Source organism: Pseudochaenichthys georgianus, chromosome 4 (genome assembly GCF_902827115.2).
Source record: "Pseudochaenichthys georgianus chromosome 4, fPseGeo1.2, whole genome shotgun sequence".
In the NCBI taxonomy this organism is placed as follows: Eukaryota; Metazoa; Chordata; class Actinopteri; order Perciformes; family Channichthyidae; genus Pseudochaenichthys; species Pseudochaenichthys georgianus.
The window spans coordinates 12338529-12363386 of record NC_047506.1 but is presented as its reverse complement, the minus strand read 5'-3'; the positions used below and the strand labels follow the sequence as shown (position 1 = coordinate 12363386).

Below are 24858 nucleotides of genomic sequence, written 5' to 3'. Positions count from 1 at the left end.
AAGTTAATCTCAATACTTTGTTATATACCCTTTGTTGGCAATGACAGAGGTCAAACGTTTTCTGTAAGTCTTCACAAGGTTTTCACACACTGTTGCTGGTATTTTGGCCCATTCCTTCATGCAGATCTCCTCTAGAGCAGTGATGTTTTGGGGCTGTCGCTGGGCAACACGGACTTTCAACTCCCTCCAAAGATTTTCTATAGGGTTGAGATCTGGAGACTGGCTAGGCCACTCCAGGACCTTGAAATGCTTCTTACGAAACCACTCCTTCGTTGCCCGGGCGGTGTGTTTTGGGATCATTGTCATGCTGAAAGACCCAGCCACGTTTCATCTTCAATGCTCTTGCTGATGGAAGGAGGTTGTCACTCAAAATCTCACGATACATGGCCCCATTCATTCTTTCCTTTACACGGATCAGTCGTCCTGGTCCCTTTGCAGAAAAACAGCCCCAAAGCATGATGTTTCCACCCCCATGTTTCACAGTAGGTATGGTGTTCTTTGGATGCAACTCAGCATTCTTTCTCCCCCAAACACGTCTAGTTGAGTTTTTACCAAAAGGTTCTATTTTGGTTTCATCTGACCATATGACATTCTTCCAATCCTCTTCTGGATCATCTATATGCTCTCTAGCAAACTTCAGATGGGCCTGGACATGTACTGGCTTAAGCAGGGGGACACGTCTGGCACTGCAGGATTTGAGTCCCTGGCGGCGTAGTGTGTTACTGATAGTAGCCTTTGTTACTTTGGTCCCAGCTCTCTGTAAGTCATTGACTAGGTCCCACCGTGTGGTTCTGGGATTTTTGCTCACCGTTCTTGTGATCATTTTGACCCCACGGGGTGAGATCTTGCGTGGAGCCCCAGATCGAGGGATATTCTCAGTGGTCTTTTATGTCTTTCATTTTCTAATAATTGCTCCCACAGTTGATTTCTTCACACCAAGCTGCTTACCTATTGCAGATTCAGTCTTCCCAGCCTGGTGCGGGTCTACAATTTTTGTTTCTGGTGTCCTTTGACAGCTCTTTGGTCTTGGCCATAGTGGAGTTTGGAGTGTGACTGTTTGAGGTTGTGGACAGGTGTCTTTTATACTGATAACGAGTTCAAAGAGGTGCCATTAATACAGTTAACGAGTGGAGGACAGAGGAGGCTCTTAAAGAAGAAGTTACAGGTCTATGAGAGCCAGACATCTTGTTTGTTTGTAGGTCACCAAATACTTTATTTAGGAATTTACCAATTAATTCATTAAAAATCCTACAATGTGATTTCCTGGATTCTTTCCCACCATTCTGTCTCTCATAGTTGAAGTGTACCTAGGATGAAAATTACAGGCCTCTCTCATCTTTTTAAGTGGGAGAACTTTCACAATTGGTGGCTGACTAAATACTTTTTTGCCCCACTGTACATTATTTTTAAGCTTACTATGAAAGTAATTTTCTCTGTCAATAGTTTTTCACTGCAGTATTTGGATGTTAATAGTCTCCTCATGATTGCGGTGACTTCCTGACCTTTCATGTTCTTTTCACCAAGTCAAATTTCCCTGTAAACTAAAATGCTGCTTTGTCAAGGTGTCTTTAAAAAAATGTGATATGAGAACATTATATGTGGAAATATTGTTGAATATTTCAAAAGCGAGATCATTTGAGATAAACGAATATTAAAGTGAACTTCTACCACATCCGGTCACATGTTAATGTTCTTGGTAGAGTATCCCAGTTAACGAGCCAAACGCACGACAGAAAGGGATGCTGCCTCTCTCCTTAATTGCTCCATTATACCTAAATCTACACTGTGAAATCGTAAAACGTTTACAAAATGGCCGATTACATCTGACCCCTGACACACATGGACAGGCAGTTGATATAGAGTGGGGGTCTGTTTTTGACTGGACACAGCGCAACGTCTCTTTGGTCGGTATGAACACATGTAGTGCTCTGACGCGACTTTCTCAACCTGGATATATATAGCTCAGTGCTATCTGTTACACAGGGGGCCAGATAATGCTTCCTATTCTGCCTGAGATACGTGCCCTGACTTGGACCCAACACTTCCTCAACTTCAAGTTGTGAAGATCAGCAACATACCACCTAGATTTGCTAAGCTCTGATTCCTCCATCTTTGCCCCAATATCTGTAGAAAGCTGCAGCTAAAGTGTTTGAACTTAGTTTGTATAGAAAGTGATGTAACTATCCTCCTTGCCTCGACAGCTGTCTTTAAACTAAACACAGATTTAGTTATCCAGACATGGCTAACGTGACTGAAGCCACCACCATCAGCAACATTTCCCTCTGTCTATGTCAGCCTGCATACTTGTCACTAGTAAAATTATAACTTGAGTATTTCTGTAGCCTCTTAGAATAGAAGGGCTGGGTTGCAGAAAGGCTGCAGTGCAAACTGCTGTGTTATGTCCCGTTGCCGTCCTTCATCACAGTCTTCAAATAAACGCAGTGTGAACTTTAATGACCCCTGCTGTTCATGAGCAGTGAGGAGACACAGAGCCGCTCAGTGATAACGATAAATGTGCCTGGGAATCTAAAAACATGTATTGCTTGGTTATGGAAAGTACGGTTAGTTGAGACGGTTCCTAAATGAAAGAGTTGCATTTACATTATAAATGACTTTATTAAGAGATGTCAAACAGCAGTTAGGTTAAAGTCTTTCCAGGAGACTTATAGAGAAAACAAAGAATAGGTAGTTGCATTTTAAACCGTGTCTCTGGGGACGTGTTCATATTTGATGTGAAGCCTTCTGCACTGCTCTTATGCAGACATGCATTATTTTAAATAAACAGTACATTTGACTTGAAACTGCAAAAAAAAACAGAATAGTCAGACATTACTCTAAACATTATTTGTAACAGCGTCCAGACCACAAAATGCTAAACCCTTTTGGGCTAATGAAGTTTATATGTGATTATTGGTGCATTTGGTAGCAAAGCAAACGATACAATTACAATCTGAGAGGCAGGTGGGACACATGACTGCTTAACTGCCATTAGGATTGCATTGGGTTGTTTTAAAATAAGAAATTACTTGATGAATACATTTATTTCGTTATTGATATTTATATGCTCATTGTCCATCCTCATTGTTGTCTCACAGAGGAACAGCGCAGGCTCGGAGAATCCAAGCGACGCCTTCCGCTTCCTGGTGGAGGAGCGAATCCAGTGCTGCCAGTCTCGCCGGGTCCGTTACAATCAGCGGGTCGACTACTGCATCCAGCTGCCAGCTCCCTTTGAGGCGGCCACCAATCGAGGTAAAGGAGCCCCCGTACACACAAAATGTCCCGCAGCAGCAGGGGCCCACAGCTGCCTCGGGTCGATCCAGCTGGCAGGACGCTGGTCTCAGGTGGCTCCAGCCGCTGCAGCTCATCAGCTCCACCTCTGAAAGGGCACAGAAGGTCAGGGCCGCCAGACTGGGAGGTTCAGAGTGAGGGGGGACAGTAGGGGTGTCAATGTTTGGGTATCTAATGATTTTATGTGATTTTTATTCTTGGTATAACCATTTGATTTATAATGCATTTTAAGTTCAGTACATAGGGGTGGCAATTTCAGGAAATTCCTCCTTTCTGCTGTGCATTAGTCAAGGTTGTGTGCAAATTATACAATTGAAGCAAGTGTAAAGTGTGTATGAGATTATAATGTTTTTTTGTATTTGAGAAAATTATCAGTATCAGAACCTAGGTTCTTTAACAAAAAAAGATGTAGATTGATTTCTGTTTGTGAAACGCTTGAGAAAAATATGAGAATCTCTTAAACACATGAATCCATATTTTCTGTACCTCTATAAGACGTGTTTGACAGTCAAAGTGAATGCTTATGGTCTTGTATAATCCTCAACAACTTAAATAATGTATTGATATTTGAATGGATCGTTTATCTCGTATCAAATCAGATTTTCTTTTAAATAAAAAATATTAGTTGGAGTTGTATTGATTATTAGCATTAGCACAGCTCAAATTGTCTGTTTTTGCTGTGTTCCTACCAGAGGAGCTGCTGGCATACGGGGCCAAGCGAAGGGAAGCAGAGGAGAACATGCGGGCTCCTCCTGAGCCGGTTCGAGCCAGGATCCCCTTCACCGCCTGCCTGCAGGCCTTCACAGAGCCGGACAACGTCCCCGACTTCTGGAGCTCAGCGCTGCAGGCCAAGTCAGCCGGAGTCAAGTAAGCTAAGGGCCACCTGTTCCTAGGCTCACATCTTTGAATTAAATTGTATTTGTAATATTTGTTTCACTTTGCATCTCCTCTGCAGAACTTCCCGTTTCGCCACCTTCCCTGAGTATCTGATTTTGCAGATTAAGAAATTCACATTTGGGGTTGACTGGGTGCCGAAGAAAATAGGTAACTATTTGCCACCCCCCCTAAACTGTCTTTTACTGGATGCCCCCAGTGCTGTAACTCGGTTATTATAAGTAGTTGTAATAGTGCTATAATTGTCCAGCAGAGGGCATCATCAATCAGCAATTCACAAGGCACATACAGTAGAAGTTGAAACTGCACATTTGTGTAAACTAATGAATGGTTCCCCTGCAACTTTCGACACATAAACACACTACACCTCTCTTATGATCAAGTTACTTACATATGTTTTCACTCAACTGTGAGATATGTTTAAAAATCATTGCTGGAAGAACAATTTGTAAATGTATTACTTGATGTATCCTTTGTAATTCTACGGATGCTTTCAGAACCATAGTTTCAGGAGGCTCTGATTGCTATCTTTGGGATGCATTGCTCAGTTAGGTTGTATGTGCTTGTTCCTGCACAGATGTGGCCATTGATGTCCCAGACTTTCTGGATTTGAGTCGGATGCGAGCCACAGGGCTGCAGGCCGGTGAACAGGAGCTGCCTGACCTCCTGCCTCCCATCGTGCTCGCTGAAGACACCAGAGGTACAGAACAACTTCATTTTATGCACCTGTGTGTGTGGGTGTGTGTGTGCATGTGTGTGTATGTGTTAATACAGCACACTTAGGTGGTTCTACAAGGCATAACACCTTGATAAGACCTATAATTAAATTAGGAACCTTCATTTTCTCTTTAATCATTCTATGGTGCTTTTGCAAATACTGTAACCCCTAGTGTGAGTTTTTGGTGCCGTTTAAGATATATATATATATTTCTGTTTTTAAATCAAAATGCTCCATTAACCTAACCCAGAATCCACTGACAAGGATCCCCTGGTCACAAGCTATGACCATAGACTGTATGACTCACCTACCATGTCCTACAGGGATATATTTGCATTCATGCGTGGCTACTAAAAACAGCAAACAGCGCTCTCAACTACTGCGGGCACTTTTGGCCCTTCATGTTCAATTTCACAGTCATTTTTATTCATTTTAAAGGGCATTGTTTTCTCCAAGCGACTGTTTTTATTTGTCCCCAGATAACCACACATATTGTGCCTACTCTATTATATGCATGAGTATACAGAATATTAAACACATCTTCAATATATGAGACAGCATAAATCCGATTTGCCACGCGTGGAAATGCAGTGTTGCTTTGAGAACTACATCAGATGTGTGTTGTTCCAAAGCTGCTGCCTAGCGCCCTTTTCGGAAGGTGTAAGGTATTTTTGTGACAGAGACAAATGATCTGTGAAATTGACTCTAATATGATGTTCTGCTCAAAGCCACTCAGGTTTTATTTTAAGGCCATATTGAATGGAATCCTTCGGGAAGGCATGCTCAATCAATTACTGAAAAGTTGTTGTGTTCACAGTGTGGCTAAGTCTAATAAGTTATAATGATTTTATAAGATCCCCTTGTAATGCACTTCCTCGGCCTCTGGGAATAACCTACTAGAAGCTACAGAGTGCATTTTAAATCCCAAGCAGTATTGTTGTTACTTACGTTTGTTAGTTTGTTACATCATACTGTTTGCTTATTGATATTTCCAGCACACGAATACAGTGTACTTCAGCCTTTTTGTCTGCCTCTCTTCCTAACGACAACAACTTGTCTCTTCTATGATTGTTATTGTCATTCCTGTGCGCCTCCTTCGGTTGTTTGCAAAATTCAGCGACATCAAGTTATCAGTGTCCTCCTTAATATTTTAGCAGGCGTGAAGCACAAAGTGTTCTGTGCCATCTCCAGCGGCAACACCCAAAAAACGGGTCCTGAGCCAAAAACTCGGTAACATCAGCAAGAAGCCTTTGTGTGCTTCACACATTGACAGACTCGCGAGCTTTGACTTCTCAGAGCTTTACAGAATCGTTTAGCCGGCTGCTTCTTAGGCTCAGAAACTCAGAAAGACTCCGAGCATGTTTGTCTGAGTATGCCTTAATATTTCAGGACTGAATATTATGTGCTGTACCTGTTATCTCCAATCTACAAACACATGAAATTGGCTTCTTGGAAGAGTGGAGTATTTGCTTAAAACTCTTCTGACTGCTGCACATTAAGGACTTTAGATCTGAAACTACTTTGCTTAGGCATCATTGCATATCAAAGCCCAACAGCAGCAAGCTGTGCAGCTATTTTAGCGGGCCACAGTGAAAGCGATTCATAAAAATAAGTGTAAATGTTGTTTGGATGTAGTAAGTTTGAGTCATTTCAGTCAGAGCTTCCTTTCTTATTTCCTAGAGGTACCCGTTTAGAAGTGATGCTGTTTGAACTGTGAAACTAAATGAGATCGATGAGGTCGATGTGCTGTTTACGAAGCTTTTTCAGATTTTATTTATGTCACATTTATATGATGGGTTTTGTTGGTTGCAAATGAACCACTGGTCCATTATCCCCCAGCTGGCATCAGTGATTAATCATTGGCCACCCCTCTGTCTCCAAAAGGCTTCAGTGCTCCTCATTGATTACACAGCATCGAACAAATCGTCTTTGCTGGAAGACCCACATTACTTCTCATTGGCTGGTGTATCATCCACTCACTCAATTATTCCAGACTATTAACAAAATGGAATACAAAAAAGTATCGTTTGATTATATTTTTTCATATTAAAGCACAAAAACAAACAATTACAAAGTGCTCACATTCATTACAGAAATTGATTTCTGGCTATGATTATAATCTGATTGTTTTCTTCAAGATTAAACTGCAACACTCAGGCACTTTTCAATTTCAAATACCCACGAGGCATTTAAAATGAAGAATGATCTGTTTCATAATTGTATAACAAAAAAATGAGAGGAAGCAACACTATGACCAAAAACTGTAATTTACTTTATAAAACTATCAGATGAAGATGATATGAAATATTAGAGAAGAGCCAGGATGTGGATTCTATTCTGTTTTAAGAAAAACAGGGGTCGCTGAAGTTGTGAAAAGTATGGGGTCCCGCCAAAAATATTTTCTTAGCCTATCTTGTATCGAACTTGAATAGTAAAGGGGTGTTTTTATATAATTATTTTATAATTGAACACCAGAAGCCCACATTTGTACCCACATGTGACAAATATCAATGTTAAAACTTACTATAACAAAGGAAAAGTACTAAACAGTCAGCCAAAAGCTTCAGCAGTGTGCATTTTACAGATGTATCATACGTTTGTTTACATTTGCTATAAAAAGCTAATGGCCATACTAGAACAAAGGTGGAAGCAGCAAAACTCCTGAGTGTATTGAGTTAAGTTGGGGTCAGTCAGACCGGGGCGTTAATTGGTAGACAGCAGCTCATTATTTGCCTTGGGGCCTGTTAGCATGGTGTAAGATTGCCTTGAGTTTTATTTCAGCTTAGTCTTGAGTGAGGATTTAAAAATGTATATAACACCGACAGATCATGTAAACAAAGAAACCTCAAAGATAAATCTAAAGAACACAACAATAAAAAGTTTGTGTTTGGGATTTGCATTTTTAGTTTCAGCCCATCCCTTCGCTCAGTGTGATCGACTAAATCAGTTGTCCTTTTCAGAGTCTTCATCACTCTTTTGGCTACCTGAACAATCACTGATCCCACTTTTCTTACATCTGTGATTTTTGATAGATGTATAATAACTCTCTATGTTTACATGATGTTAGGGTTAGTTAGGTAAAAGTACACAAAATAACATACAAGCAAAAGAAAACTCAGAACAACCAGAGATAGTGTGTGATCTCATTGTGTGCACTCACCTGAACTAAGTTTCCTCTTCTGTTTCAGATAACTCCATGGGCTCTGCAGACTGTGAGCATTTTTATTTCCTTATACCAGATTTATGTTTCTTTGTATCTGAATGTGCAACGTTTCTAAAAGATATATTGTCATGTAGAAATGTATTTTGGCAACCAAGTAATGCTATGTAGTGAAACCTTGCACAACATATACTCGAGCAGGTGCAGCAGCTGCTCTCTACTTCCAAACAAACTTTACTTTTCTTCATGGCTTCGTTTGCTTCAGCCAGACTAATTTGCCCTTCTGATAAATAACCCATCAATAAGAAAAGTCCCCAGGGCTGATTCTCCTCTGGTATCTTTGTTTAATGAGGCCCAAAGAGAGAACCATCGCATATCTGTTTGGTGGTTGAATCTGAAAGGTGAACGGCGATGTTGAATCAGCAACTGCTTTGTTTTTAGTTATTGATGTGAGTTTGTCGTGTCCCCAGCTCCAGAAATAGACGAGGCGGCAGCAATGCAGCTGGCAGAGATGGGCTTCCCGGTGGAGGCGTGCAGGAAGGCGGTCTACTACACGGGCAACATGGGCCCCGAGATGGCCTTCAACTGGATCATAGCCCACATGGAGGAGCCTGGTAAGGAACCTCACTGCATTAAAATAACAGACACAAATGTTTATATTAGCTCAAAGCCTTTATCGGCATATTGGTTGAAAAGCACATACAGTAGGAGTGCACAACCCAAACCACTGAATCTGCACCTAAAGTAATAGTTTTACTGGAAGCAGAAAGACGAGCAAGTCACTGAATCCAAATCCAATCTTCAGGCATAAGACGCTAACACCATGTTGAACTGGATGGCTGGTACAGTGAAAAGTTATTTGAACATCTTTTATGCATTAGTAGACAAGGCTCTTTGTCTTTTTGTTACTCTGTATCTTGGGTTTAGAAGCAGGCACAAATTATGAAAACAACATATTACAAATATACAGATGTGGACAGTCACACCAAAAGAAAGACAAATGAAGCAGAAGTCAACAAGTTCTTAACAGTTAAAAGTAGGATTATTTTTTTTGGCACCTAGCATTGTGGTTACAGATTGCATCAAACTGAATACCATTCTGCTCACCCATCCCTTTAAAATCTGCGATAATGAGCCTCAGAAAGTAAAACGAATTAATGCCGTGGTGTATTTCACAAACTTAGCCTCACTGAGAGGCAATCCTTTCCATACAACTATTTTAGAAACAATGAAATGTATTCAGCAGCATGTGTTCCTGCAGTTTTACAAGCATCTCTGAGATTTAGGGTGGCCTTCAGGTAACATAAAACATTGCGAAAGGTCCTCTATAGAGCAGTGTTTAATTGGTAAATTCTGAGCTAGGCTACTTAGAAATATGAAGGGCACATTCTCAACTTACTAAAACACTACGTTTAAGGTGATTATATTTGAATGAAATCATGTTGTATTACATTTCTGCAAATTGATCCCCCTCAATACTACACACTGGCCCTTTACTTTAGATTACAATGTGATGTGTTTAGATAACGTTAAAGATGATCCCTGCAGAGTTTAGACTCAAGTGTTGGCATGATTCAGAAAGGTCTGTAATGTTCTTTGAGCACATATCTGAGCTTAAGTTGCTACATTGCTGACCGCAACCACTGAGTGTAACATGGGGGTATTTGATGGCTTAACAAAGGTTGTAACTGTATCTGGCTACAGTCATGGAGCTATTGTCCGCTGATATCTAGAATATTATAGTCAGTCTCAATTGACACAAACAATATGGTGCCATCCTGCCTTTAAAGAATTCTGGAACTAACTAATGTACAAATTCATGGTAAGGGAATAATAGTTAAAAATATTCAGAACCAAATAATGATGGCAAAAAAAAGGACGTGTGTGAGGGCGTGTTAAGTGGGTGTGGAGGGGTAAAAAAGTATCCTTGACCCAAAAAGACCCAACCCATAACAAGAAGAGAAGTTGCACTGAAGAGACACAATGTCATTATCAGCTTTGAGTCCACATACGTCAAAGGGGAAGAGATATCAACAATAAATTAGGAAAAGACATGGACATGCTGCTTCACAAAGTAACACAATGGTCGGCCAAGAATGTGATCGCTTCTGAAAGCCAGTCAGCTCATATAAAGCTTGTGTTGCATTATTTTTTTTCTGCAAAAGGCCATGCCTATGCAAACCTGCCAAAAACATTTCTGCAGAAAGTAAAGAAAGCAGAGGCATGTTTATTTGTATGGGACCCTTTTTAAGCCCACGGGTAATTCAAAGTGAGAGATTATGTCACATATTCCCTTCTACCATTACGTTGTTTTTGCAAGTGTCAGACTTTGCATTCCTTTGTGTACCGCAGTGTATCGCTGCCAGTATGTGTGTGTGTGTGTGTGTGTGAGATTATCACTAAAAAAGTTTTTAGGAGCTGACTTTGTCTCTTGTAGACCTCTGAGCAGCAGAGACGCTCCCAAAGGCGTCGACTCGTGTCACTTTTATTTCCCTGGTTGGCTGTAAAGGGCCTCTGCAGTGGAGAGAAATTAGAGCAGCCCTTAGAGCAGCACTAACTCTGCTGTTAGTTTTTAAATGGGCCTAATGGATCTGCAGAATGGGCTGCATTCAAGCTCAATAACCTCAGTAAAACGCTGCAGTTTTCACTTAATCATTTTTAGATGATTTCTCTTTGAATGAGGTGAACCTGAGAGTGATGCATTTACAAATATAAACTGTCTTTATATAAGGATGCATTTCCAAAGCACTTTGCTGGCAAGGACACTTAATTATTATACTTAGTTATCATATTTTTGAGTAATTGTGGTAACAAAAAGAACTTCAGTCTTATTGAGCAGTGACGTAGTTGAATGTCTTTAAAGGCTGTTATGAGATCTAAATAAACATTGAAACTGTCAGAGTTTGTGTTAGAGGTCAAATAATAACCAATTTAGCAAAAGTTGAACTTGACACACAAACATGAGTTGTTCAATTGTGTCTGTAATTTATCTGCCTGCAAAAGAGCCTTCTTCCCATAGCATTAAAAGAACTATGATACGGGTAATTGAAAGGAGAAGGAGGCTGAGATGGAGACAGGAGTGGGAGATAAGTCCCTTCACATTTTTATTTATGGCAAGTGTGATAATGAAAGCTCTGTTTATGACCAACCGTCAAGTAAGTGTCCTTAAGGTTCACTTTCCTTCGATCTGTTGAAAGAGCACAACACATTGCAGTTCTTTTGAAAGTTAGGGGAACAAATGTGATTCTCTAATGTATTTCATGCAGAGGCTATGAATGTTTACAAAAACCTTGTCACTGCTCGAATGAGGAGGATTTTTTTTTAAGAATACAATATTGCTTCTTTTTGTTGTTGAACAAAAGTAATATCACAGATCTGTTTTTCAGCTTTCCAGATGTTTTGTGACTTATACTCACTTGATCATCTATGTTCAGAAATATTCATTTATAAAGTTGCAAATAAATGTTACTTTTTCCAAGTTTCTCATGAAATTGCACTTCTGTACTTAACTGTGAGAGTGTAACTTTACTTGCCGAAGGGAAGCAGAATAAAGAAGTCTCACATCTGGAACTTTGACCTCTGACACAAATATATTCATATATTGGGTTTAATAAATGGAGAACTACAGCATCTCATCCTTATTCTGTCTCTTTCCTCAGACTTTGCAGAGCCTCTCACTCTGCCCTCCATGATAGATCTCGGTCCCTCCATCAGCGACAGCCCCTTGGGCGCCCCCCCGCTGGGAAACTCGCCCCCTGAGGAGAGCATTGCCATCCTCACCTCGATGGGCTTCCCCCGCACTCACAGCATCCAGGCACTCAAAGCCACGGTCAGTCTTCTGCCCACTCTGATTGCACTTTGTGAACAAATAACAAATAAATCACTTTCTTTTTCCATTAGCTGGCATCAATTCCTCTTTTCCAGGCATATTCTTTCCCTGCCATACAATTCAAATGAGTCTTAATCCCCAGAGTAGTTTGTTCATCAACATGAGTTTCAGAATTTCACTGCTGCAAACACCTCCGGTCTAATCTCTCCGATGCTGTGATTTGTGGTAACATCGATTTGTTTTAAATGACCTGAACAGGGAGGGGAGCTATTGTGCTGTGATGGTCAGCATGCATGAGCTCACCAAGTAAACAGCACTTCCTTAAAGCCAGACTTCTGTAGGTGGAGCTCAGTCCTTAGTCTATGACTCACAGAGACAATAAAGAGTTATATACTGTAGAAGACAACAAGCAAGTTAAGAGACATTCTGAGGACAGAGAACCGCCCACACAGTAAGAGAAGTGCAGAAACACAACAGCAACAACAACGGCCTGACAGTCACCACAGATGGATGGAGGAACGTCCTGCTCAATACAAACAAAAGTGTCACCAGTTCAGGACAAGGAAAGAGGTTGGAAGGGAGGTGTTGTTTGAAGAGAGGTCGAGATGATGAAGACCAAGATCTGTCACTCATAAACGAGCTTGGCTGGCCTCGTTAATTTAATAGGTCTTACATGTCCGAGGGGATTATAGTCGCCTGCTCTACATAGTGTTTACAAATAGTCCCATCAGCATATGGACGCTAATGCATCCCTTTGAAACAGGATCTGCCTCAAAGACACGTCGAGACATTTCATAATCACATCTCATTAGTTCATGTTAAAGTTTTGTGTGTGCATCAAAGGAAATGCAAATGCATTATCGCCCCCGGTTTTGAAATGGCCCCTGATTCTCCTGTTTCATGCTTCATATTCCAAACGGCCCCCTCAGCAGAAACACCACAGCAGACTGTTATTAAGGCACAGAAATAGACACCAGGCTTCCTTGTTTACTATCCCTAATAACACCAAACACACTGCCTTCCACAAAAATAAAGAACATATATTTCTCACGAGGAGGCTGGAGGTGTGAAATATTAGTCCAAATTTAGGTGAGGAGTATTTTCTTCGACCTTGAGTGGAAGAAAAAAAAACATGCAGCTTCATTTGCGACATTCTCCAGGAATCACACCTCTATTTTGGATTAAAAGCAAAAGACCTCAAGGGGAATTAAGCACGGATGGATACCTGCAACCTCCCCACTAAATGATTTCTCATGTTCATTGTTGCCTTTTTATTGATTAGCTACTTTAAGATACAACAGCGACAGAATTAAAGACGGATAGGAAGAATATTAACTTTTCTTTCTTTTTTCATATGTCTAACACATTGAGTGCTGATATTTCCTGTTACTACCTTTTTTATTTTGCATCAGATATTACCAGGAAAAGGCAACTTCCTCTTACAGTCCATTTCTAAAACTACAAATGTAATGGATTTTGTAAGCTGCTAAAACAAATGTTGTCGCACTGACCCATCTGAAAACAACACACATCTATACTAAACATACTGGTGTTATGTAGCAATTTTGCTTTTGAATTACAATAAACTCACAAAGTAAAACTGGAAATTGTTTTTTCAGAATAATAATCTTGAGCGAGCACTCGACTGGATCTTCATCCACCCTGAGGAAGAGGAGAGTGATGTCCTCTCAGACATGGCTGCCACGGAGCCAAACGGCTTCTCCAACGGAAACTCACACAGCAACTCCACGGTGTCCCCGGACCGAGAGGCAGCGGGCCCCCGGGTCAAAGACGGACCGGGACGTGAGTGACTCTGTCTTGACTTTATTTGTTATTGATTCTTATCTAAAGGCACATCAATGTCAGAGGTTAATTTTAAGCTTACTATGTTGGTGTAGAATTAAAATAGTTATATAGTAGGAAGAAGAAGAGTTGTATAGTTAGCTTGGTATTTGGGACATCCAGCAGAAGCATTTAGCATATTCAAGACAAAGACCTGCGTTACAATGAAATGAAAATGGGGTCAGGGTCCATAAAAAGTGTCAGAGGGCGTTTTCGACCTCTTGACTTTTTATTTCACCTGGGTGTTTTATAACCGGCCAGTTTTCCATTAGCTCCAATTAATGTGGATTCTGACACAACGTGTATTGTCGTGCTGCATGGCACTGAGATCACCTGCCAGACTGAAGGCACACAAATATTGTTCACGCTCTTCATAAAGAAAATGTGTTCAATGTTATAATGCTTCTATAAACTAGCATACCAATGGTGTTTTAATAACTAACATGAAGAATTGGCAGTGAGAATTATAATCGTTCTTTTGTTAATGACGACATGCTGTCCCATTTTAATCATTTTTTATGAATTTGTTTCACTTTAAATCGAGCACTTTGTGAACTTTCCTTACAGGATGCTCGTGCAACAGAAACAAAGGAACACACCCTATTCTGGAAAATCTGCAAAAACAAATCATTTATATCATCATAAATATACCTGAATGTTTGAACTTTTTGATAATTCTTATGCTGCCAATGAAGGCATTGTCATCAGCGTCTTTAAACCTGATGATATCTGGTGTTTACATGTCCTTCTACTGAAGCTTTTTATATAAAGTGGTTGCGTACAGTTGTATTTAAAAGACTGTCGTATTTTCTAATTAAAAAGAAAATTCTTTTTTTTATGTTCCTCTTTCCAGGTTATGAGCTCTTTGCTTTCATCAGTCACATGGGAGCGTCCACAATGTCCGGACATTATGTTTGTCACATCAAGAAGGAAGGAAGGTGGGTCAAACACATTTTTCTCTACTTTCTATTCATAAAATACACAGTGACAAAACTGACAGCACTTTGTTGATCACTATGAGGGACTTTCCAGTTATAGTCATTGAAATGTCTGATTTGAATTGCCTTAATGTGTTTCCATCTCAGGAAATACATTTTCTCAAGAAATGCAATTATCATTACCAGTTTTATTATTAACTTAATGCCCACCAGAAGTAGAACATTAATTATTCCAAAACACAGGTACACTGTATTTGTTTTAATGAAAGGAAACTGTAAATTGACTCATTCCTCTGTCCTCCTAGCTTTGAGAGAAGTGACACTTTAAAAGCTTTTTCTCACTCCACAAATATTCTTTCTTCCTGAAGGTGGGTGATCTACAACGACCACAAAGTGTGTTTGTCAGAAAGGCCTCCAAAAGACTTGGGCTACATCTACTTTTACCATCGACTGTCAAGCAGTTCAACTAAAGATACCGTCCCCCCTAACCCCCTCCGCCATGCAACCTTTTAGAGAACCGCAGTCTTTCCCCCCCGAAGACTGGCAGACAACTTTAATAACAGCCGCAGTGAAAACAATGGAAATAACCTCTCAGACCAGCTGCTCGCCTTACCGTGACGTCGTGCCGGAGCAACCAGGAACCGCTCAGAAAGGGAAAGCAATGTGCTTTTTGTGCATTTGTGTTTTGTTATGCTTTAAAGGTATATATTCAGTGTGTATGTTAAAGAAAATACATTTTCTTGACAGTGTAGGTGCAGAGGGATGTGTGCAATGTCCACTTCTCTACACAAAATAATGTCACATATCAAATACCATTGTTCCTCCTCTATGCCTTTAGCTACAGTGCCAGTATTTTCAAAGTGGTACATTTTATAAATGTATATTGAAATGGCTTCACTGCCAGCCCTGAAATGCTTTGAAACGGCAACAACAAACAAGAAATGCTGCTGCTGGTGCTTTGCATTTTGTAATGCCTTTCATCCCTAGGAAATGGAAAGAAAGTTACAAACACAGTGAATGTTCGTACTGTAGAGCACTGAGACCGTTGTGCTCAAGTGTCAACTAGACTGTAGTAACCATACAGTATGAGTGGTTACATAATGGCTCAAACCTGCCTCGAGCTCTACTGAGAGATTACATGCAAGTTTTTCTATTTTAATGAGAAACATTTAAAGGTAAACTGGTTAAGAACTGAAAGCACTTTTTAATTAAAACAAGTTAAATTAGCTAAAAGCAATTGAATGTGATAACTCCAATTTAAACTTCAGTTCTGCAATGCTGTCCTTTTTCTAAGATCTATATCAGTGATTGAAACGTCATTTATTAGTTTGCCCAAATTACAAGAATGTTAGACAACTTTTAATCTCAGCTGCACCAGTTTATTCTGTCATCACTGACAAACGTTTAAATGAATGTTTTGTTCACCTTTTGCCACTTTTCAAATGATTGGTTGATTCACTTAATTATGCAACTACAACCAAATCTGCTCTTGAAACCACCCAAAGCCGTACGGTACAGATGTGCTGCGGTGCTGAATGTATGACTCGATGGTGCTCACTGCAACCAAAACCTCCTGTTCAGCTGAAACTCAACCGTTTGGTCTCTACAAATAACCTCATGCTGGATTATCTACTGACACGATGCTCATCTCATTTTTATACTCAGTATGTTTATAGAGTGCCGGACAAACGTAGATATGATGTGATTATTTGCCAAAGGCAGCCTCTGACTGAATCTGGTTTCATCTGTTGCATCTCAAAAAGGCAGTGTTGGGATTTTGTCTCATGGGACAAATCCAGTTTGGTGAGCTTGCATGCAGTGAATTGAATTGAGCTGCCATCGAATGCTGTTCATCCAATGGCAGCATTTTGGGTCGATATTTTAAAGGGGAGTTCTGCTTTAAAATAGACTTCTCGAATGTGACAGTATTGTGTTGATGTCTTTTAGATATTTCTATTTTTAATTGTCATTATCTCTCATATCCAAGAAGACGGCAATTATTTGACAATGAAAAGACATTTCTAAATGTCATTTTAACTGCATATCTCATGAACATCGAAACTGTGGAAAATAGCTAGGTGATATTATTATAGTTTTCAAAATGTCTTTCAACAATCTAAGTGAATGCTTTCTATGACCAGTCATTGCAGTATTTCCTTGATAACTGATCACTTTCAGATAACATTTTATGAATAAATCCATATTTTGGCAGTACTTCCCTTTTTAAAAACACAGTGCCTAGATTTCTCTGGAATTTAGTTTTATTCTATCTCAACCTCTCATTTTCATCAGATAGTTGTTGATAAACTGCTGCAGTGTTTATTGTCTATGCAGCAGGGAATTGTAATAGTTCTCTATGCAAGTCTTTTGTTTCTGCCGTTGTTCTTCTAAGAATTGTTTGTTTGTTTTTGTTTTCAAAAACCAAATGTGTTGTGTCACACCCTGCTCTGGAATCCGTGACTCTGCTCTTCATCATTAGATAATAATCTTGCTGTATGAAGTACAGTCACAAACGTCTACAGGTATTCTGTGCAATTACTTTTCTTTGTCTTTGTATTTTTTTAGTTTTTGTTTCAGCTTTCCCTCCAGCTTGGTCTGTTTCCATTTGTTTTCCTATGTTGTTAAAACGGTTCCATTTTTAACAAAAAGGCTTTTTCACTGTCAGCATGTGCACTAGACGTTGACATTTAGTCATTTGGGTTGGACAATTGTACTTTTGTGGGTTGTATTCTCATTTTTTCATTTAACTAAATGTCAAAAAAGGTCCTCATTTGTTTCACTCTGTTGCCTTTTTGCAAACAAGTTTGTGCCAATTTTGTAGTTTTCATTACATAGATTTCCTGATTATTTTAAGTTGACTTTTGTAATGTATGCTTTCATCCAAATGTGGCTTAGTTGTATGTGAATAGAGTCATCACAGTATTCTCAGTGGCACTGTTTACCTACGATGTTTGGATAATTTAATAAACTACACTTTTGTTGAGACTTTGCCTCCGTAACAATGATCAAGAAATTCCAATTCCAGAGTTTTCAGTGAGAAAATAAAGACACATGAACATAGAATATATAACAACAGTTTATTTTAAAAGTTGACTTTCATATTGTAGGTTTCAAAGGTGCTAATGCTTTCTTGTGATTATACAGGGATAATAATATGCATTATAGTAGGTGTTTAAATAAGTAATCCATACTGTATATAAAGTATATCATTTCTATGTGCATTCATTAAAATATCATTTTATTTGATGCATCAAGAAATAAACTAGAACAAACTGCATTTGTACATATGTTGAGTTAAAGGAGTGAGGAAAGACATTACAGGAAATGTACTGATAACCTTTAGAAACCCCAACCAATGTCCCTGTTAACATTCAATCATTTTATAAATGCTTTCAAAACCTATTTTGTCCAGAAGACTGACACATGTTCACCACACTTACAAAGCAAAAGGAAATGCTTTATTTATCTGAAAAAGTGTTCAACATTGATGAGTTTCTGCAGGTCTTACAACAATAAAAGGTAAATAAAAGTATTATTTAATTTGCAAAAGTCTTGCATTTTTCCTTCTTTCCTACTGTAGGGAGTTGAAGTAATACATCATTAATATGAATATCTATCTTGTTTTGTGTCATTTGATTGGCGGTGGCTTCAAGTGAACCAGACACATAACTGAAACAAATATGTGACCTACTCTCAGTTTTTGTGAAAATTCATAAGATGAGTTTTTGGTCATACACGGTATTCATTAAGGATTTTTAAAAATGAATTTCACAAGGTATTTCTTATTATATAAATATAAATGTATTACATAAAAGCAGGTAAGAACAGACACAAAACTCTGTTGGCTGGGGTCATTCAAAGTGTTACCAGTACATTTGTAACTTGTAGAAGTCACTTTAAAAAAAGTTTTACAGAATATAACTATGACAAGCGAGTGGTAGCAATGTACCAATATTCAAGCTCAAGAATCATCATGTTCAGTAAATATTAAGTTTGTTACTCTTCTTGAGCCGTGCACACTCACGCATTCTATGCAGGATAAAGCCTCTTGTATAGAATATATACTGAATATATACATCACTTTTTGTCAAGGTGGCAGATTTAAAAAGTGCATTGTAGAAATATTGCAAGGAAACCTTATGATATATTTTCCTACGTTAGTGGGAGGGGAAGCAAGCACATCCATGTATTTCATGCATACCAATGAAAATAGCATTCGAAGCAGTTCATAGAAAGGATCTAGCATGCGATCAACTTGGATCTGTTCCTCAGAGCCTGCGTTATGCTAGGCCAGTTCACCTGAGAAGGTACAATAGGTAGGTTCTACAAAAAGGAAACGGTCACCAGGCATCCTATCTCAATGTGCTGCAGTATTATGTACACAGAAGTTTAGGTTTCAAGCTTGCAATTTAAAGTTTCTTTAAAAAAATAAGTTTCTCATTTTTAACACAACTACAGTATCTTGAAATGCAAAAAACAGAGGACTACAACCCCATAAGAAAACTAGAGTTGATTTAGAAAGCACAACTTACCACACATCATGTTTATGAGTTTCTATAGATCACTGCTGACACAAAAGAAAGCTGTGAGGACCAGAGAAAGATTATGTGTTCATATTTAAAAAAGGAGGGATGCCGCTAATGTCTTTCATTTTTGTAAAGCACTTTGCCTTGTGTCCCATGATTTTATAGTTTATGAAAAGTTTAGATGTAGACTCTGATTTGATACTAAATAAACAAACAAACATGTGGGCATGCTCATATTACTGGTCAGTCTGCTTCCAGCCTGCACTGTTAGCACGTCCACCATAATTGCATAAGCATAAGAGACAGGTGGATGTCAACAGAAGAAACACTTGGCTGGCTCAGATGTACAGTGGGAGCACTATACCTCTCAAATTAGCTTAATGTAGCTTTAAAATAGATGCAAGACTGCTCACAATGTAAACGCTATCATGCGTAAGGTTGGCATTCATACTTCATATCAAAGCCACTGTCTTAGTTTTTGGGTATGCACAGTTGCTACTGTATTTAGCTGTAATCAGAAAGCGCAGCTGAGGCTAATGAGACTGTTTGAAGTATGGCAGATAATTGGTCATGAATGTAAAAGGTGACAATAAATCAAAAGTATTAGATAGATGACATATTTGAACTGATGTCGATGAATGATTTTTTTTAAAGTCAGGGGATCACAAAGGTCAAAAGGAGTCTGCCGAACATGAATGTCACAGCAATCCATCAAACCAGACATTCAAGTCTGAACACACCAACAGTTCCATTTAGAAAGCCATACTGATAGCGTACCAAAATCATTTAAGTAATTTAATGAAAAGGAAATATTCAATAGGATAGCACTGGTGGACTCCCATACTATTACCCATGTAAAAAAACATACACTGCCAATTATTTGATCATAATTGAAAACATTTGGGCGAGCCCTTCTGCTTTGGCCTCATTTCCCTTTCCATTGTGCAGTCCACTCTCAGTGCCCCCCCCCCCGATGCAGATTGTTAGTGGCATGCACATATGTGCTGCGTCTCACTGGGCTGCTCTGCCTCCTTGATCTATTAAACATCATCTGGTCAGCCACAGAGATTCACTGCCAACATTTCTTTTAAGAATCTGATGGCAGCAAATAATCTGTTTCATTGAATGAGCGCATAACACATAGATGTCATTATTGCACTTAAAGAGTTTTCTCCTTAAAGCAGATCTAAGATGAGCTTCAAAGACAAATAAACTTTCGCTTGCGTAATAAAACATCAGATAGCAAAGCTTGATGTAGTTGACGGGTGCAAGGTCATGTCGGTACACCGCAGAGTTATAAAACATGACGGCTTCATTTTGGGTCGATGTGGTTTGTGTGTTTCGGTTCTTTCTAAATCACTGACCATGTTTCTCTCTTGAAAAAGGACACTTGTTTTTTTTCTCCACAAGCTCCCTAATGAAACACGGTTTCTCATACAGACCATGACATCAAAGCTGTACAGTTAGGAAGATGAATCGTTCCCCGGTCTCTGGTTTCCCCCGATAGTGTTCTTTAAAAGCACAGCATCGCCACTTCCTTTTGGTTCATCGAGGCAGACAGCAACACAATGACAATACAGAATGGCAACATAAAACATGACCTATTGCATAGGGTCTGAGAATAAAACCCTTTCTCTAGCACGCCCAGACTGTTGACAAGCCTGTTAAACACCAAGATGCTGAGTTATGCAGAGAAGCAGATTATCTATCATTTACTCTGATGCCCGGCCAGGAATGTGACGTTCACCTCACAGACTTCTGAAACTAGCAACAGTGATGCTAGAGAAACCATAACGAACATGTTTAAAACCTTTGCTTCTGTGATGGTGCAGAGAAATGATCTGACTCAATACGATCACGTGCTGTGTGGATGCACGATAACTTAATGTTTTCATGGGAAATGAAGTTTGCAGATGGTAAAACAAATAGCATTTTAAATATGCGAGGCATTCTACCAAAGCTGACATAAATATTTATATCATGCATGAAGGCTGAGGCAGACAAATGTAATTCAATGTATGGGCTTCACTGCCTGTGGAGGCACAGTAAAGACACACATGACTGCTTTATGAAATACCCAAAGCATACAAAGGTCTTAGCTTGCAGCTTCACATCAACTACATGTTATTTAATTATATATAGTACAGTATTATTAAATCAAATGGGATGCTTACATGTGAGGGCTACTTAAGCAATACCAGAAGATTAAAGAGATATTTTAAGACCTGTAAACACATTTGTTCATATGACATTTTTTGAAAGGGAAGGTTTTGCAGACCAATGTTGCCCTGGGTTTGTTAATAGTTCTCTAGCTAGTCAGCTTAAAGGGAGCAAAGAGAAGCTAGGAGCCAAATCAAACACAAAAAATACAACCGAGCGAAAACAAACGGCTCATAAAGCTTTCAAGTGCATACGATGGCAGTTATTTATCTGGAATCAGTCTAAATTGCAAAGGAAAAACTTCTAAAGGTATGTTGATTTTGAACAAGGAATCCATTTATGAAAATGCTTATTCATGCAATATCATTATTCTCCATTGAAAGAGGATGAGAACAGAATGTGTAGCTCCAGGTCAGACGGTGCAGCCTTTAACACTTGCTCACTACATCCATACTTCAGTAGGCTGAGACAGACTTGAGTCTTTGAAAGTAATTGGATAACAACATTTTTTTCTTTCTCAAAACCTCCACCTTTCTCTGCAAACACGTGTGAGGGTTGTGTGACCTTCTTAAAATGTCTGTCTGCCTCTCCTGGCTCAGCTCTGTTCCACTGAATGAGTTGGTTTTAATTGATGTGTTCTCTAAGGCATTGCTCTTACAATCTTTGCCCGTCCTTCTGCTCTTCAGGGAAATCACAAATTGCAGTGCAAATCCACCACAAAGCAGTCACTTCAAGCTCTTGAAAGAACCTGTCCGCAGAACTGCTCTCGAAGAACTTGGGCAAAACAATTTACAACTTTGACGACTGCAGTTAGTTTGGACGTGCATAAAAACCACGCTCACTAATACAGATCCAATATCTGACGTGTGCACTTTGGGCTTTTGGCTAGTAAGTGAAGGAGGAGATGCTATTGTCACTACTTCCCATTCCTCAAATGTCAAGGTTGAAGGCCCGCATGAGAAGATCCAGGTCACCAATATTCGCAGCCTGGAAGAGTTCGGGCTGGTCCATCATGGATAAAGCTATCCTCAGAGCAGCCCAGATGTTTCCAGACATCACCTGGTGGGACTGCTGGCGACTCCGACTTTTCCTCTGAAGGCTCAAAGCTGTCAGGAAGTTTCTGGCCGCCTCTCTGGGGAAGCAACAATACTAAGGATCAGTTTTGTTTAGGGCATGCTGTGTATGTGTACTTAAAAAAGGTTAATCCTGCTCAGGCCCTGCACACCCAAATGGAAGATGTCACTTAAAGATTGGATATCTTCACACATTCAGGTAACACCAACATTGCATCCGTTAGCAGGAGACAAATTACACCTGTGTACATGTTTTTAGTGTTTGGACAGAATGATACTAAATGATACATGTATTTGTAGAAAGGCCTGTAGCTATTCAATTTTTCCAATTAAATGAAATGCATAGATTATATTGGGTTCAATATTGGGATTAAGGCAGACCTATCCAGGGTGTGGATAGGTATCACTGGTAAGCAAGAAGGTGTTTTTCCGATGCATTGTATGAATGTAACATTTCATACAAGGATATTAAAGGTGGGGTAGGTAATTTTGGAGAAACCAGTTTGAGTGTGCTAGAATTTGAAAATACACAGTCGGAAAAAATCTGCCACTTCCTTACACACCAACACACAAGAGGCTTCTCAATTCTTAAATTTCCCCTCCTCGACTCCCCTCCCCGAGACTTAGTCCCGCCCACAGGAGATGCGAGCGGAGGACCGAGGAGGGGAACCGATGAAAGAGGAGGGGAAGCAGCAGACGTTTAAAGAAATGAGAACTCCTCTCCTCTGAGCAGTCATATTAAAGCGACGTCCGTTCATTATTACGTGGCAACAGCTGCATCAGCTGTTGAGTGTTTTGTCATAGCTCTGTATTTTATAATCTCTATTACATCAGCTGAACATTGTTCCCCCACATATTTACTTTGAATTAATTGAGAGTGCGGTATAATGAGACAATAACAGGCTACAGATGCGGACACACACACACAAATATATTTATATAAATATATACAATTTAAAGTATGAGAGCACTCTCATAATAACGTAACACAATCAGAGACTGGATATATCCCCCCCTCTCTCTGGTCGCTGAAATGGGGAATTGAAATTACGGGCCAAAAGTTGTATTTACAAGAATTAGGCCTATTAAACGTAAGCAGAGGACACCAAACCAACTGAGACCCGTCTGTCCGCCGCATCTACGCACTGTACAACACACACCTACATACTGTACCACCAGTGATGTACCTGAACGCGTTCAATGAACGATCGTTCATGAACGCGTTCATATTTTGGGCGAACGTGAACTGAACGTACTGTATTTCCGCTAGATGAACGTAATTGAGAACGCGTTCATTCTCAGCGCTGTATAACGGCGTTCAAAAGTGCGTTCATTATCAGCACTGTATTATAACGGCGTTCAAAAGTGTGCCAGATTTCATATGCCTTTCAGCCGAAAACCCAGTTAAAACACACCGTAAACAGGCTTCAAACTAATGCGGAAAACCACCCAATCTGGCAACAGCAAGCTGCCTGTGACGCGTACGCGCCTGTCACCCCTGGCTGTCGCACTAAAATATAATATAATAAATATATCAGACTCCTCACAACAAACAATGTGGAACCGCGGAACCGGCGTGCATTGAATGAATGAATGAATTAGTATGGACGAAGCCGAGAGCAGCTGCAGCAGCACTTGCTCAGAGACTCTCCGGCAGGGGTCGGCAACAGGCGGACCGCGGTCCGGATCCGGACCCAGACGCCGACCTATACGGACCCGAGCTATAATCAATACATTAATAGGGGATTTTTCGGCGCCTCCCGCTTTTTTAACGCTGATTTGGGTGACTTGTGTAATTCGTGGAGAACCGAAGAGTTTTCGACTGACGGACAACTTCTCACTTCACAAAAGAAGAAGAAATCTAGACCGCAAAAATAATTAAACAAGCGAGTTCCTGTTTTTCCTGGCCAAGGACAGGTTCATTGAACACAACACGAGCGTAACCTGTCTTCACGTGGTATATGTCTCGTCTGAAAGGAGTGCTGAGCACCGGAACGCCGCTCCAGCCCTTAAAATATTGCATATAAGGATAATAATCCACAAGGAGCCGTACACATGCCGCAGTGTTTGCGTGGCTGTGTCTTTAGTTGTAAACACAGTGGCGATCTGTTGTTGTTAGCATCTGGTTAGCTAGCTATGCTAACGGATTTAAAGAGCTTTTCTACAGCCAGGTGGAAGAGAGCTCTCCTGAGAGGGTCAAATATCCTCAGCTCAGTGAGGTTAAGGCACACCTTGATATGATCATTATAGTTATTAATGAGACTAAATGAAAAACAGGTATAAAATACTATATGACAGTAACAAAAAAGTTGTTAAAAATAACAAGAATAGAGTTTAAAAGGGGAGTGATTTGTAAAATATCCAAAAAGAAAAATATGCTTACAGTTCTGTTTCATATGGGTGTTGAGAGATGTATCCATAGATCTCTTA

General features: G+C 39.7%; 2 protein-coding genes across 3 annotated transcripts in view; one reads left to right on the top strand and one right to left on the bottom strand.

Annotated features, from left to right (window-relative positions):
- Nucleotides 1-17654, top strand: part of usp13 (ubiquitin specific peptidase 13) — a 32304-nt gene extending 14650 nt beyond the window's left edge. For both annotated transcript variants that reach the window (XM_034080647.2, XM_034080646.2), the window contains exons 12-21: nt 3096-3249; nt 3981-4155; nt 4244-4332; nt 4760-4882; nt 8089-8112; nt 8531-8674; nt 11720-11889; nt 13509-13692; nt 14585-14669; nt 15038-17654. In XM_034080647.2, coding sequence (XP_033936538.1) covers nt 3096-3249; nt 3981-4155; nt 4244-4332; nt 4760-4882; nt 8089-8112; nt 8531-8674; nt 11720-11889; nt 13509-13692; nt 14585-14669; nt 15038-15182 — 1293 coding nt within the window. In that variant the 3' untranslated portion in view covers nt 15183-17654. The remainder of the gene's footprint in view (nt 1-3095; nt 3250-3980; nt 4156-4243; nt 4333-4759; nt 4883-8088; nt 8113-8530; nt 8675-11719; nt 11890-13508; nt 13693-14584; nt 14670-15037) is intronic.
- An 84-nt stretch (nt 17655-17738) lies between these two features.
- The window catches only part of pex5la (peroxisomal biogenesis factor 5-like a), a 124707-nt gene continuing 117587 nt past the window's right edge, over nt 17739-24858 (bottom strand). The window contains 1 exon segment of the mRNA XM_034080648.2: nt 17739-22487. Within this exon segment, the coding sequence (XP_033936539.1) occupies nt 22286-22487 (202 nt within the window). The 3' untranslated portion in view covers nt 17739-22285.